The following is a 16,146-nucleotide window of genomic DNA, read 5'->3' on the forward strand; positions in this document are numbered from 1 at the left end:
CATTCTTTAGTTCCTTCATACGTACTAGTCCTCCAACATAGAGTGACGTAATTCTCTCGCAGCTGATCATGCCTCGACAAATTTTCACTTAGTTTCGTGTTTTTATTCCACTAAAATTTCTTAAATTTATATTTTAATATCAGAATACAAAGGCGATAATCACATTTGTAAAGATGACTTTGGGACTTCCCCCGAGTACTCCCAGTCCCGGCCTGAACCACTCATCAAGGAACCTCTTTACGTCATTTTAAAAGTCAACAGCTACTGCAAGGTATGCGTCCATGAACCAACTTAAAGCATTCAGAAGAAAGAGGGAACAGATGACGATTACACTGATAGCAAGGACCAATGAATGTGCCATCACAACATAAAAGCCAGTCATAAATGCAACCACCATTGCTCCAATAGCGCATATAATGGTTGCAAGAGCGTTGCGAAAGCCATTAGCCCGCTTATCTTCATCTTCATAAGTGGATGCAGATATGTGCGTAAATAGAGCTTTAATGGAAAAGATCATAGCAATAGCATCCGCCACAACAAATACTTTGAAAGCTGCTCGTCTTATTAAAACTGCCATACCTTGATTTGGCCCATCGTTACCATCATAGGCACCTTGTTAAAAATAAATTAATGCCATGTTTATTATGCATTTTGGGTTTATTCATGTATTGTTATTGTACATGTATTAAAAGGGTACATATATCAAGTGACTGCATACATCATATGTGTGGTTGAGAATTGTCTTGGAAAGTAGGGGTGTTCAAATAATCCGCTAATCCGTCAAACCGATCCGAACCAATCCGATTCGTACGGTTCGGTTCGGTTTTTTGATCTAATAGTTTGGCGATGGTTTTAAAAATCAGCAATTCGTAATGAACGGTTCGGTTAACGGATTAAACCCTGAAAAAACCGAACCGATCCGATCCGTGAATTATTTTATATTATATATAATATATATATATATATATATATATATATATATATATATATAATTATATGTATACTGTGATATATTATTTCTATTTATTTATTTTTTATTCATTATTTGTTTTTAAAATTCAGCCCTATATCTTACCCTAGTTTTCTAACATAACATCTGATTGTGCCGCCTCTCAGTCTGTTTCTCGACTCTCTCTTCCTCAGTTCCTCATCCCCAGAAGAAACCATAAGATTTGAAATCTTACAAATCTTCATCATAAGGTACACAATCTCTCTCTACTTTCTCTCTCCATCACTCATCCCTTCCTAGGCCCAATCTCTCTCTTCTTTCTCTCTCTTCAAAATTTCAGCTTAGTATTGTATTTGGGAGGGCCAATGATCGAAGACATCAGTGAATAACAAACCGTCTCGATTGTGATCGTTGATGCTGAACGACGACGATACCCGAGCTCGGCGATCTCCACCGTCTGATCCGACGGCCGTGTTAGCTTTGGATGAAGCCATAGGGGCCGATTTGCCTTGGGTCTGAACCTGTAGTCTCTGGCTAACGTTCCAAAGTCATCCGTTGATGCCTTCTTTATTTTCTTGTATTCAAATTATAATAACAGTGGATCAGATCTGAGTGAAATTGCAGTTCATAGTAGGTCAATCAGAGAGTTAAAGAAAACCCATCTATGTTATATATATCTATATCTATATATAGAAGAATAAATTAGGAAATTCAGTCATGGTAAGGTCTTTGAAAACCTTTGTATATATATCTATGTCATTTGGCTTTTGTAATTAAATGCTTAGATCTGATTTACATCTGTTGCATGTTTGAATTGGTGTGTACAAACAATTTCTATGTTTTTTGTGTTTTGTTCTTTGTTGACATGGTTGTTTTGTTTGAGAAATCCTAATCCGTGGAACCGAACCGAACCAATCCGTTACTTCAAGGATCGGTTTGGTTCGGATTGAGAGTCCCTACGGATCGGTTCGGTTTCAGATTTAGCCAATCCGTGAGGACCGGATTGGTTTGAATTATACCCAAAACTGAACCGAACCGATCCGTGATCAGCCCTATTAGAAAGTTCAAAGGTCTATGGGAGAATAGTATATATAGTGTAGGGATTTGTTGTTAAGAGATATCAACACGACAAAAAATTCAATACAATACAATATTTGTTTCTCTCCTCTCTTCACTTCGAAATTATTTAGTTAGTTGAAACTACAGCAAACATAAGTGGTATCAGAGCTTGATTTCGATCAAGAGCAAACTGGGCGTGAAGCTTATTGACGGGAAAACAAAACCAGAAGAAGATTGATTGTAATGGCGACCACAGGCAATCAAAACCAAGGTGCCCATCAATCAGCAGTTCCCATTTTTGATGGGGAAAATTATGATTTTTGGTATGTGAAGATGAAGACCATTTTTCTCTCATATGATTTATGGGATTATGTTGAAGATGAGTATGATGAACCAAAGGATACAACAACTTTGACGAATGCCCAAAGACAACAATTGAAAGATCATAAAAAGAAAGATGCAAAAGCTTTAGGCTTGATTCAACAAGGAGTTGCCGATACAATCTTTCCCAGAATTATCAATGCTTCTAAAGCAAAGGAGGCATGGGATATTCTCGAGAAGGTATAGAGGCAGCACGAAAGTAAGAATTGTAAAACTCCAATCTTTGAGAAAAGATTTTGAAAATATGAAAATGAAAGAAATGGAGTTGTTGAAAGATTATTTTTCTAAATTTATGGAGGTGGTAAATCAAATGAAGACCTATGGGGAAGATATTTCTAATCAAAGAATTGTTGAAAAAATTCTAATTAGTTTGCCAGAAAAATATGACTCGATTGTTACTGTTATTGAAGAGACTAAAGAGCTTGAAAACTTGAGTGTTGAAGAATTGATTGGTTCCATAAAAGTATTTGAGGAAAGGTTGAGTAGGCGCTCCGAAAAGACAATTGAAAGTGCTTTTCAATCCAAACTCAATGTTAGTTCCAAAAATCAAGAAAAATACCCATCAAGTTTTGATCGATCCAAAGGTGAATCTTCTAGAGGTGGAAGACACGGAAGAGGAAGAGGAAGAAATAATTTTGAGAGAAGTAGAAATATAGAGTCCACTCAACAAAATTGTGGAATTTGCAAGAGAAGTAGCCATGTTGACAAAGATTGTTGGTTTCGGGGAAAACCTCAATGTTTCAATTGCAAGAAATTTGGACATGTTCAAAAAGATTGCCGGTTGAAAACAAATCAGCAAGCTAATTTTTCCGAAGAGCAAGAAGGTGAAGCGAGCATGTTTTATGCTTGTCACTCGACATCGGAACAAAAGGATGATGTGTGGTTTCTTAATAGTGGGTGTAGTAACCACATGACCGGAGATAAAAACATATTCTTGGAGATTGATTCTTCATCCAATTCTCAAGTGAGGATGGGAAACGGTGCCTTAGTCCAAGCAAAGGGAAAAGGTACTATTGCCATAGAGACAAAAAAAAGGAAGAAAGCATATTCGGGATGTGTTACTTGTTCCGGATTGGAGCAAAATTTGTTAAGTGTTGGACAGCTTGTAGAGCATGGGTACTCCATTCATTTTGATGGGGACTTTTGCAAAATTTATGACAAGGGAGGACAAAATCATATTGTGGCAAAAATCAAGATGGGTAAAAATAGAAGCTTTCCTCTCACTTTTTCATGTTAAAAAAATATGGCCTTGAAGATGGATGTTTTTGATGAGTCATGGCTTTAGCATAGAAGACTTGGCCATTTGAATTTCCAAAACTTAAAGAATTTACAACAAAATAGCATGGTGTATGGGTTGCCAACAATACAAGAAGTTAAAGAAGTTTATGAAGGCTGTGCTCTTGGCAAGCATCACCGACAGTCATTTCCGAAAGAGAAGGCATGGAGGGCTAAAGCACCATTGGAGCTTGTTCATACTGATGTGTGTGGATCGATGACAACACCAACTCAAGCGGGTAACAAGTATTTTATTATTTTCGTTGATGATTTTTCAAGAATGACATGGATTTTTTTCATTAGACAAAAATCAGATGTGTTCTTTATTTTCAAAAAAATTCAAAAGCTTGTTGAAAGGTAAAGTGACCATCTTATCAAAGTGTTAAGAAGTGATAGAAGTGGAGAGTACAACTCAAATGAGTTTGAAAAGTTTTGTGAAGATATTGGCTTGGAGAGGTAATTAACGGTTGGGTACACTTCACAACAAAATGGAGTGGCAGAAAGAAAAAATAGAACAATTATTGAGATGGGAAAATCAATGCTTCATGAGAAGGGGCTACCTAAATCATTTTGGGGTGAAGCCGCATATATGGCTGTTTACTTGATGAATAGGAGTCCAACAAAAGCGGTGGAGAATAAAACTCCATTTGAAGCATGGAGTGAAAGGAAGCCATCATTGAACCACTTGAAAGTTTTTGGGTGTATTTGTTTTACTTATGTTCCAAGAGAAGTGAGGCACAAACTTAATGAAGCTAGTGAAAAATGCATCTTTGTGGGTTATAGCTCAAAATCAAAGGGCTATAGACTCTTTAATTTGAAGAAGAATAAATTGATTATTTGTAGAGATGTTATCTTTAATGAGAAGGCTGCTTGGGATTGGAAAGAGAAGAAAGTTCAAAATCAAATTCCCATTTTCAATGAAGAATCAGAAAATCAAGAAAGTGAAAATGAAGATTTTCTTGAAGTTCCACAAGCAATGTCTCCTGTATCTAGCTTACAATCAATCCCAACTTCTCCATCAAACTCAAATTCCTCATCTCCAAGTTCAACTCCAAGAAGAATGAAAAGTCTTCGAGATGTGTATGCAAGTTGCAATTTTTGTGTTATTGAGCCGAAGAGGTTTGAAAATGCAATTAAAGAAGTGGCAAGGAAGAAATTCAAGAAGAAGAGGAAGAGGATGAGATTCAAATCAAGTATTGCAAGACTGAAGACCAAGATACGGACATCTTCACCAAAGCACTTCCAAGAGATCAGTTTGAATACTTTAGAGAATTGTTGGGTGTCACAACATGGCATTAAGGGAGGTGTGTTAAAAATAAATTAATGCCATGTTCATTATGCATTTTGGGTTTATTCATGTATTGTTATTGTACATGTATCAAGAAGGTACATGTATCAAATGTGTGCATGTATTAAGTGAGTGCATGTATCATGTGAGTGCATGCATTATATGTGTGGTTGAGAATTGTCTTGGAAAGTTTAAAGGTCTATGGGAGGATAGTATATATAGTGTAGGGATTTGTTATTAAGAGATATCAACACAACAAAGAATTCAATAGAATACAATATTTGTTTCTCTCCTCTCTTCACTTAGAAATTATTTAGTTGGTTGAAACTACAGCCAACACACCTGGTATGGCGAAACCAGCTGCAAAGGCTGCGGCTGCTACAAGTGTAGCTACGATCAAATTGTTGTCCGAAATTTTAGTAGCCAACTTGTTTAATCGCTCAGAGTCGTTTCTTTGTATAATTTGAATTTGTTTCGGTAACGCACCGGTACCTGCGTTTTTCTTCTTTGATCAACTTGAAAACAACAGTACTGATTCTATTGCCAAATTTTGCTAGTCATGAAAATTTGAGCAAGTGTAACTTAGTACAAGATACTTTTACCTGTAAATTCACACCTTATCAAGATTAATGCATTGGCACAACACTTGGGATCAATTTAACAACTATGACATGAACTTGTGTGCAACCAAATTTACTGTACTGGTGCTCTTATACCCACAATCATTGTATAAACAAATTTTTTATAAGAAAGTTATCGTATAAACTTTTCATCTACACGTCATATCAGCACATGAATGGGAAGCATTGAATGGGAACTACGTACTAGAATGGTACCAAGTCATCTTACTTTAAAGAGTAGACTTCCCTGGGTGATATATTTCAGTTATATCTATTTCCCAAATTGTGAAGCACACACTAATATAATACGAAACTTCTTTTGTGAGACCCAAAATAGTAATATTGTCTCATTTCAATTCACAAAGTAAAACTGATGAAATAAGGTCATGTGATCACATTAATTAACTGTTTAACTGCTGAAACATCACCAAACCATGCAGCATAGTGAAGTGGTCTCCATCCATATACGTCTCCTTGCTTGATTAGTGATGACTTCTAATCATGTAATTTTTTTATACATTCTGAAAGAGAACATTATATTAGCAACTCATAGTAACTAGCAAGTAAAAATAAAACATTACTATATAAAAGTAAAAACAAAACATTTTAGAAATTGCTTTTTCCTTACTAAAACATAATATATAATTCGGATTTTGCTTAATTAATTTTATTTATATTTATTTATTATTTTTTTATGCTGTTATGACAAGATGTGAATGCCTACTTCAAAATAAAAACTCCGACTCTTGTCACAAAATTAATTTGTGTTAATTTCACACATTTGAGGATTTTTTTTTTTTTCCTGCAAACTAGCAAAACAGATGAAGAAAATATTTAGTTTTAGTAGCTACCTAGGTCATAAGAAATTGTTGCCGCGTGTAAAGTTGTTTGTCCATTTGGACCCGTGTAAGGTTTTGATGAAATGTATCCTCTTGAAAAGAAAACAGTATTTGGACGAATGTATGCTTTTAAAATGATATTTTCCAAAATTTTGGACAGAATAGAAAGATGACGTCCTTGGGCAGCCAGGTAAAGTGGAGTCTCCTTAACTTTGTTGGGTGGATGTAAAAACTTAGGGTCTTCTGCCTTCAAAATTGTAACCACATCAAGATGATTATTTCGAACAGCCTCGTACAAGGCCGTCTCATCCTCCGCATTCCTCATCCTGAGCATCTCCATTGTAGCTCCACTCCAGCTTTCGGGGTCCTCTTCCAATGATTTCGCATACTCAATGAGTGCTTGTACTGTGGCGGTGTGTCCTTCCCTTGCTGAAATGTGAAGACAAGTCTCACCTCTGACATTCACAGAACAAAGCAGTGAGTGACCGCAGTTCTGTAAGATCTCTTTCACACATTGTGTTTGGCCGAATTGAGCTGCGATGTGGAGGACTGTGTTTTTGTTGGGGGTCACCTGGACTTCAAGTTGATCAACTCTTTGTATGAGGAAATCAGCATTTCCCTCTTTGGCTTCGTTGTATAAGACTGGATCCATAGCTATATGCGACTGGTTTCTGCTTGGCCTCTCAGTTTTCAGCCTGCTTTAGCTTCCTCAACCCAATTATTCACTTTCCCAGTTCACTTTGGGCGTCGTTGTTGTTGCAACTGTTGAATTTTAAATAAATTAAAAGTACACAACTTGTTCAAAAGAAGCATTTTATACAACCAACTTGTTGTATTTCTACAATATCAAATGAAAAAGGGACAGTACGTTGAAGTATAGCTTGGTCCAAAAGGAATTAGTTGAATATATAGATTTCTAAGCAATAGGGGCTAAAGGATGACCAAGAAATAAAGTATACATCATAAAATTGCTTCAAATTAAGATATGTTGTGTTTGGAATGTGAATCTATACTTTCAAATTAGAATTAAAGAAAATTTAATTTAGAATTTGTACTCAATTTTTTTCAATCCTAAAAAATATCGAAATTCAGATCAAATTGCAATTAATTGAAGAAGCTGACTTGTATTTTTAAAGCAAGCAGATTTAATAGGCCACAAAGAGTCTTAAGCTAATTTAAAGAATTGATGCTTAAGAGATTTTTTTATTTATTTTTTTTTTTTCAAAGTTTAGATAGATGTTTAAAATATTCACCCACAATGCAAGGGAATTTAACTAAATTACATAATTGTGCCAATATTGTGCCCGATATATGTTAATTAATCTTAACCTTATGCTAAAGCATAAAGATACAATGCTTTTCTTACTTCAAAATATCATATTATGATGAATTTTCTATTAAATTTTTTTTAAAATATAAAGCGTATTTCCTATGAAAATCTATGGTTGTAATAGTATAGGTGGATTATTTTGCTGTAAATAGTTTAATATTTTTGACAAATAATATTGTTTCAAATAACATTTTTTTTTACTAAACACAAATTATATTTTCACCAAGGATCAAATGGAAAAATTATTTTTCTCGTGAACAAATAAATTACCTTTTGGTTGAAAGATGGACTCTTTTTTTTTTTTTTTTTTTTTTTTTTTTTTTTTTTTTTTTTTTTACCATACCAAATTAATGTTATTATTATTTATTTTATTCTTCTTGGCTAAATATGTAAAGTCAGTTATTTTTCCTCTCCTTACTGTGTGTGGGTTTTTGCTGCTGTGGTTGTAATTTGACGTTTTAGGGTTGCTTTGGAAGGTCATGGGGGTTTTAAATAATTTTAAATGAGTAGATTAAAATCCGGGAATGCATAATTTGTGCTCTTATGCTAATAACTTGAACAATATGAAATTTTAATGAAATTGACATATTGTTAATGGATAATGTCATTGCTTAATATAATTTAGGCAATTTAATTGGATAATATGTGATTTTTATCTTGTAGTAGCAGTATAATATAATCATGAATTGTTTCTGATGTTGTTATACTAAAGATTAATTGGTATGAAATTTTAATTAAATTTGCATATTGATAATGGAGGATTTAATTGCTTTGAACTATTTCAACAAGTTAAATGGAGATTATATGATTTTAATCTTGTGTTGGTTGCATAATATGAATCTTTATATCTGATTATTATTATGTTTATTTCCGGATTTATTGATGTATTGTTTTATTTCTTTCATTAATAATTGGATTGTATGGATGTAACGCACCGATATAGGACGGTGGCATTCTAGGAACGGATTAACTTATCAATTAAGTCCTACCTATTTTTATGTAAAGGGATAGATTACCAAAAGAATGTTAAGTCCTACCTATATTCAAGTTAGGTCAGCTAAACAAGTTGAATGGCTTATAGAGGATTATTTGTAGAGGATTAATTATAGAGGATTACTTATAGAGGATTAATTATAGAGGATTACTTGTAGTTGGATAGAATAGATTATATATATATATATATATATATATATATATATATATATATATGATTATGATGCCATGATATGAGCTTGAGTCTCAGGATCATGGTTAGGGTGCGTATATTGCCAGGGATGTGTAGCTGGATATAGTGATTCGTTATGTGCCCTGTTAGGTCTAGGTACTCATGCCCACTATATGTGTGTTTTGCATGTTGCTTACTATTTAGGTTGAGGTCGCCCTAATCCAGTGAGGTTCCTTAATGTGTGTGTATATATATATAAACTACTAGTTATTGTTGGATTGACTAGGATGTATACGTGTATCGGATCTCTGCTTGGATTGTAGTAGAGTAGAACTTGTTTGTCGGTCTGTCCTACCATTATTTTTCAGGTGTTATCAGGAGTAAATGTTGTTCGTGCTGAGCAGGGATCAGTCTACTTCACTCTTCTGGATTATCTTTGTTCGTGCTGAGTAGGGATTAGTCTACTTCACTCTTCTGGATTATCTATATAGGAGTTTCCTTCATGTTTCAGTGTTCTGATGTACACTGTTATTGCGGTCACTTGTTCAGTTGGGATTTTCTAAAGGTCCACATAGTATGGATTCCCGAGTTGTATTATTATTGGAGGTTTGGATGTATCAGAATATTTTATTATTTATAAAAATTTATTCAGAGGATTTTATTAAAGGATTATCATTTAAGTTTCTTTTCAGTATTTTATTTATTCTGGTTTGTTATATTTGTATTCTGTGTTCGATCATCACTGACTTGTTTTGATATTCTCGGGTATTCGGGCGTGGACCTAGCCAACTTGCATTCGAAAATCCGGCGGTATCACATTTGCAGAATCAATGAGTGTTTGTACTGTGGTGGTGTGTCCTTCCCTTGCTGAAATGTGAAGTGAAGTCTCACATTTGATATTCACACAACAAAATAGTGATCCATTGCACTTCTGTAAGATCTCTTTCACACATTGTGTTTGGTCAAATTGAGCTACGATGTGGAGGACTGTGTTTTTGTTAGGGGTCATTTGGACTTCTAGTTGATCAACTTTTTTCATGAGGTCACCAACATTTCCCTCTTTGGCTGCCCTGTATAAGATTGGATCCATAGATATAAGCGTTTGGTTTCTGCTTGGCCCTATCAGGTTTCAGCCTGCTTTAAGAAACCTGGAGTAGTTTTGTCCAATTATTCACCTGCCCAGTTGACTTTGGGCATCGTCGTTGTCAGTGACGAACTCAGAAAATTTTGTAAGGGGGGCAATCTTTTAATTTGTGAGGGAAAATGGTGGTAGCGGTCGTCGCACTCCAAAAGTCTATGCAAATGTAGCCAAGTTTTACATTTATAAATTGCCACTACTACCTTTCTCTAAAAATATAGTTAGGGTGAGTAGGGATCGTCCCAAGGGATTGAGTGTCGTACTAGGTTGAGGAATCAAAATTAGGATTAGTAGGTTGAATGATAAAAATAGTGGTTGGTTGGTTGAGTTAAACTAGATGCAAATTAAACTAAAGTAAGCTATAATGCAATAGAGAGAATAAAAGAGAGAGAGAGAGAGATCTTGGGGTTTAGAGATCACCACTAAGCATAGCCTTTCTACACCTTTAATGAATGACTAATGAGGGGAAGAACATGTATTACAACAAAGTGTGTGTGTGTGGTTGTTTCAACAAGTATGGATGAAAAATTAAGCATATATTGTCTAAACAATATGGTGGATAGCACAATATATCAAATTAAGTCATTAATCATTTCTTTAAGCTCACAATCCAAACACATCACAAGGTTAGAGATACATGCTACTTGCTTTCATAAGTATGAAACATCAACAAGAAGCATGGATTGTCCTCCCATTTAATAACTCCACTACAACTAAGCTAATGGCATGAAATTAAATTAAAGGAGAGGCACAATCCATCAAGAAATGAGTATGAACCATCAAATAAACCACAAAAACATGACATTAAGCACTATGTCTTGACAATCTCTAGATCTATAGCATCAATACACATAGACATGCATCAATAATACAAGAAATAGAGACAAACACATGAACATCTATTCTACCATACATAGACATATAGATAGAATGAAATGATCAATTGGAAGTATTAAACCACATAAATCATTGAATAAACAAGATCTATATATATATAAGTGTCAAGACATGAATCACAATACAAATCCCCTAAAAAAAACATAAATCAAGAAGTAGAAAGCATGCTTAGGGCTAACTCTAGTCCCAAGAGGATGTCTAGCCACTCATGGATGATGTCCTCCAACCCTCAAGGGCAAGTTCTATGAAAGAAATTTGCTCCTTAGTTGATAAAGAGTCTCCAATGGTGTCTCTAGTCTCATCATCTTCTTTGCTTTCTCCCTAAGAATTCTCTAAGGTATCATATGATATGATGTATTACAATATGATATGATGTAAAAAGTAATCCTTATCGTAATATAGGTAGGTCAAATGACACCCAAAATGAGCTGGGGTCGTACAACAAATATTCTCCAATGATTGGATAAGGGACAACTTTTTGTGAGCTGAAAATTTAACTTTTTCGCACTGGAGGAAGTTCAATTGATCGAACCTTGGACTTGGATCGATCAAACATGGCTGAGATCTATCGAACTGAAGTTGGATCGATCCTCAATGGCTGTGCCTTTTTGGATAAAAACAAATCTGAGATATTTTGAAGATATTTTTGGGAAAAGGACAAAAGCGGTTGGTAGGGTGGTACAACTGGATAAGATCAATCATTTAGATACGGACAAGAATGTTCGATCGATCAGAGAAGGAAGTTGGATCGATCGAACTTTTGAGATCTTTGAACAGGAACAAACATGGCTCAAATCTATCTTGAAGTGCTGAGATCGATGAAAGTTAGATCGATTGAACTTTTATTGAGATCGATCGAAGTTGCTGAAATTCCACCATTTGCTTCATTTTTGCTCTACTTTGCTCATTTCTTTGATTCATCCTAGAATTGCTTCAATTATGCTCTTATTTGGCTGAGTTAGCTTATTTTGGGGATAAGTACCTGAAAATGGAAATAACACGAAATCAATACAAAACGGTAAAATAAGATAGATAAAGGTTCTAGAATATTCAAGCTTAAAAGGTTTAAACACGCACTTTTCAGCACTCATCACACCCCCAAACTTAAATATTGCTAGTCTCAAGCAATGAACTAGAAAGTAAAGGAATGAAATGAACAACTATACAACTATGAACTAGAAAGCAATAAATGGATAACTCCACTTTCGTAGGGAACACGATTGCACTTAGCATATGCAACAAGCCTTTTAAACCCCTAGGTTACCCCTAGTGGATGAGTGAAGTCTCGTGAGGGTTTCCAAAAATGATACCCACAAACATTAAGCAAATTCTCACAAAAGAGGCACCAATATTGCAAACAAGTATTGGGAGAAAACTACCTCAAGTATGCAATGTTTCAAACATTTTCAAGCAATCTCTCAAAATTTCAACATCAAGCAAGCAAGTATGGTCCTCCACACATCAAGAAAATGATCATGAAAATCAAAACAACTCAAAAATTCTTTTTGAGTGGACCGGCATCAAGTGTGTTACTATCTAAGCCAACTAAAGAGTTAATCACATCATTACCCTCAAACTAGCACACAAATCTAGTACTGATCATCAAGACAAAAAGTAGACCTTTTATTAAAACTTTATTATTCTAGGTGCACTTATTCTTTTCACTCGATTTTTTTTTTTTTTTTTTTTTTTTTTTCATAGGATCAAAGATAGAAGCATGGTGCAAAATGTTGATCTATTAACCTTTCTAGCGATTCATGAGGTCGAGCGTTAGGTCAATAACTCCCAAACCAGACGGCTTTAGGGCATTAGGTGTTCAAACATCCTTACGAACTTACAAACTCAAATAGATTAGGCTACAAATCAAAACAACCTCCATCTAATCATTTCCCACTTCTTACCTTTTGGGAGAAGTCTTCACCTTTTTAAAAACTTCCCCGAACCAGTTCAATCGATCGAACTGAAACCTCAGATCGATCGAACTAAAATGATCTCTCCTTGAAATTTTTTTGAAATTTTTGAAATTTTTTTATTTTTTATTTTTATAAATTAAAATTTAAAACTAAAAATTTTGAAAATAAATTTTTTTTGGATTTTTAGAAGAATTATAATAAATTAAAATCTTTTTGAGATTTTTGGAAAATAACATAAAATAAAAATATTTTTGGAATTTTAAAATTAAAAAGTCAAACAAAGTCAAAGATAGTGAGATGAGGAACAGAGATTGATATGAACAAAATGTTCGATCGATCTGACAGAGAGTAAAAATATGCAGGTTTTTGGGTTCAAAAATTTGTCTAAGTATAAAAACTCAAGATCGATCGAACTTGAAGTTTGGATCGATTGAAAAAGTTATAATCGATCTGAGAACAAGTTTGAACGATGGGACAGAGAGGTGATTTGGATGCAGGTGGATGCAGGTCAAAATTTTTCTAAGTGTTGGATGCAGGTCGAAGTTCGATCGATTGAACTTTCATCTGAGATCGATCGAACTTATGCAAAATGCTCAATCATAACATAAAAATGCATGCAATCCTAATCAAAGTTTCTAGCAATACATATGAACCAAAAACAAGTATCTAGACTTCGCAAGAGATGAAATTAAAGATAGAAATGAGGGAGGAATAGGGTTTTGACACCTTACGAAATGTCATGCCAGTATTTAACGTCTCTAGCATGACGTTGGGCTCTTTTAGCCCGGATCAAACATCTTATAGTGCATCCCCTCCTCAATGGGGTGATAAGTGTTTTGAACTCCACCCAACAAATGGTTCTTTAAGGAACTTGTTGGATTAAGCTCAAAAGACGTTTTCGGTCCTTGGTCAAGATAATCTTTGGGCTTCGACGCCCTTTCAAAACAGGATTTTGAAACAACTTTCTTTGGTTTCAAGGTTGAAGATGGGCTTTTAGAAACTTTGGTCTCACACAAAAACTCAATTCCTTCACTTTAAGGTCATGACATTTTTCTACAACATTAATCTCTTCATGCTTGTCAAATGAATTGGGGGTTAGATTAAAAATATTCAACTTTACCTTTATGTGACCAAATGAGATCTTTATTATCCTCGTCCTACAATTAATGTTGGCATTCGCGGTTGCCAAGAAGGGACAGCCAAGGATAACAGAAATTTGGCTCTTAGGATTTGGAATTGGTTCCGTGTCAATGACAACGAAATCAACAGGAAAGAAGAATTTATCAATTTTAATCATGACATCCTCAATGATACCCCTAGGCTTTTTGATTGATTGGTCGCAAGTTATAAAACCACCGACGTCGGTTTTAAGTCTCCTAAGCCTAATTTGACATATACCGAGTATGGAAGAAGATTAACGCTAGTTCCTAGGTCAAAAAGAGCCCGATTAATGGTATGATCACCAATGATGCATGAAGTAGTAGGTGAACCAGGGTCCTTAAACTTTGGAAGAGTGTTTTGCTGCAAAATTGAGCTTTCTTGCTCAGTTAAGACCACTTTTCTAGGTGCTTGGCTTTTGTTCTTTCGCTTTTGGGTGCACAAGTCCTTTAAGAATTTGGCATAAGCCGGAATTTGCTTGATTGCATCCAAAAGTGGAAGATTGACTTTCACTTGCCTAAACACGTCCATGATTTCATTGATTTTGGTCTTTTGCTTGTCATTTGAAATGGATCATTTTAAGGCATTCGAAAATAGAGCTTTTGGTTCAAAAATCTTTTTAGAATTTTTCTTTGAAGTCTCTTCAACACTAGAAGTTTTCAAATCATTTTGCACATCTTTCTTTTCAAAATCACTTTTCAAATCACTTTTCAACACATTCTCTTTGCAATGAAGGAGGAATATGATATGAAACGGGACGGGTGTCAACTTGTGGTTGCACCGGTTCACTCTCTTCATTGGACACACCCACTTGGTTGTCCACAATCTTTCCACTTCTCAAGGTAGTCACCGCATTGACATACTCTATTGTGTGACCTTCCGATGAGGAATGAGTCTCTATAACACATTGTTGCTTTTGTGGGGCATTCAAAGGCATTTTTCCCTTCTCTCTTGCATTCAAAGTACTAGCTATTTGCCCTACTTGGGTTTCTAGCTTTGCAATAGATTGAGAATGAGAATAAAGCAATTGTGTATTTGCCTCTAAAGTGCCCAAAGCGGTCAAAACTTTCTCTTCAAAAGCGAGACTTCTAACATTTCTTTGCGAATATGATGGTTGATTAGGAAAATGAGAATTTGAAAATTGGTTTCCTTGTGATTGATATGATGATCTAAAACCTTGGAAACCTTGGCCTTGCATTGGAGGTGGAATGTACTTTCCTTGAAAACCGCCTTGGGAATGGTTTGAGCCCTCCCCTTGGTTTTTCTAAGAGAAATTCGGGTGATTCCTCCAATTAGGATTATAATGATTTCCATAAGGATTGTTCCCTTGATTAATAAAAACAGCATTTGCTTGTTCATGATGCTCACCTTGGACATGTCAATGAGGACAATTGGAAGTAGAATGTAAAACACTTGAACAAGTCATACATGTCTCATTAGATGCATAATGAGAATGGTTAGGGAAGGAAGATACTTGATTTGCCGAGTTTTGGTTGATTAAAAATTGATCAAACCTTTGAGATAATGATTTCATTTTGGCAGCAATTTCATTAGAATGGTCGACTTGATGTAAGCCAACACTCTTCCTACCACTAGAATTTCTACCATTCTTCGAAGAGAAAGTACGATGCAAGAATTGTCACTCATACTTTCATAAAGACGCCACACGTCATCCTCATGCCTATCAATATAAGAGCCACCCATGGAAGCATCAACTATGCCTTTGTAATTGTCCGATAAGCTCTCAAAGAAATATTGAACTAATTGCCATTTGGGCATGTCATGATGTGGACACTTCCTAAGCAATTCATTAAAGCGTTCACATGCATCATGAAATGTTTCTCCATCCCCATGTGAAAATTCCCTAATTGAGGTTCTCATGGCATTGGTCTTAGAAACCGAATAGTACTTCTTCAAGAACTCTTGTTGCATTTCCATCCAAGAAGTTATTGAAAAAGGCCTAAGATTGTTAAACCAATATTTTGCCTTATCTTTAAGGGTGAATGGAAAAATTTTAAGCCTTAAGACCTCTTCCGGCATGTCCGTATATTTTACGGTGGAACATATTTCAAGAAACTCATCCAAATGCTTATAAGGTTCTTCACTTGGAAGTCCATGATAATTAGGAAGCATT

The 16,146-nt window shown here is 35.0% G+C and overlaps 1 protein-coding gene and 1 pseudogene across 1 annotated transcript; one reads left to right on the forward strand and one right to left on the reverse strand.

The window, feature by feature from the left end:
• Nucleotides 1-247: 247 nt before the first annotated feature.
• On the reverse strand, nucleotides 248-7,063 carry LOC132274476 (uncharacterized). The gene is made up of 4 exons (XM_059775746.1): nucleotides 6,518-7,063; nucleotides 5,969-6,067; nucleotides 4,663-4,903; nucleotides 248-612 (listed from the first exon to the last, which is right to left on the reverse strand). The coding sequence occupies exons 1-4, from the start codon at nucleotides 7,061-7,063 to the stop codon at nucleotides 248-250; spliced, it is 1,251 nt and encodes a 416-aa protein (XP_059631729.1).
• An 8,726-nt stretch (nucleotides 7,064-15,789) lies between these two features.
• Nucleotides 15,790-15,888, forward strand: LOC132283430 (small nucleolar RNA R71; annotated as a pseudogene).
• The last annotated feature ends 258 nt before the right edge of the window (nucleotides 15,889-16,146 follow it).

The sequence above is a fragment of the Cornus florida genome, unplaced genomic scaffold (genome assembly GCF_030987335.1).
Source record: "Cornus florida cultivar Cherokee Brave unplaced genomic scaffold, ASM3098733v1 CherokeeBrave_3.0.0_Hap2_Chr01, whole genome shotgun sequence".
In the NCBI taxonomy this organism is placed as follows: Eukaryota; Viridiplantae; Streptophyta; class Magnoliopsida; order Cornales; family Cornaceae; genus Cornus; species Cornus florida.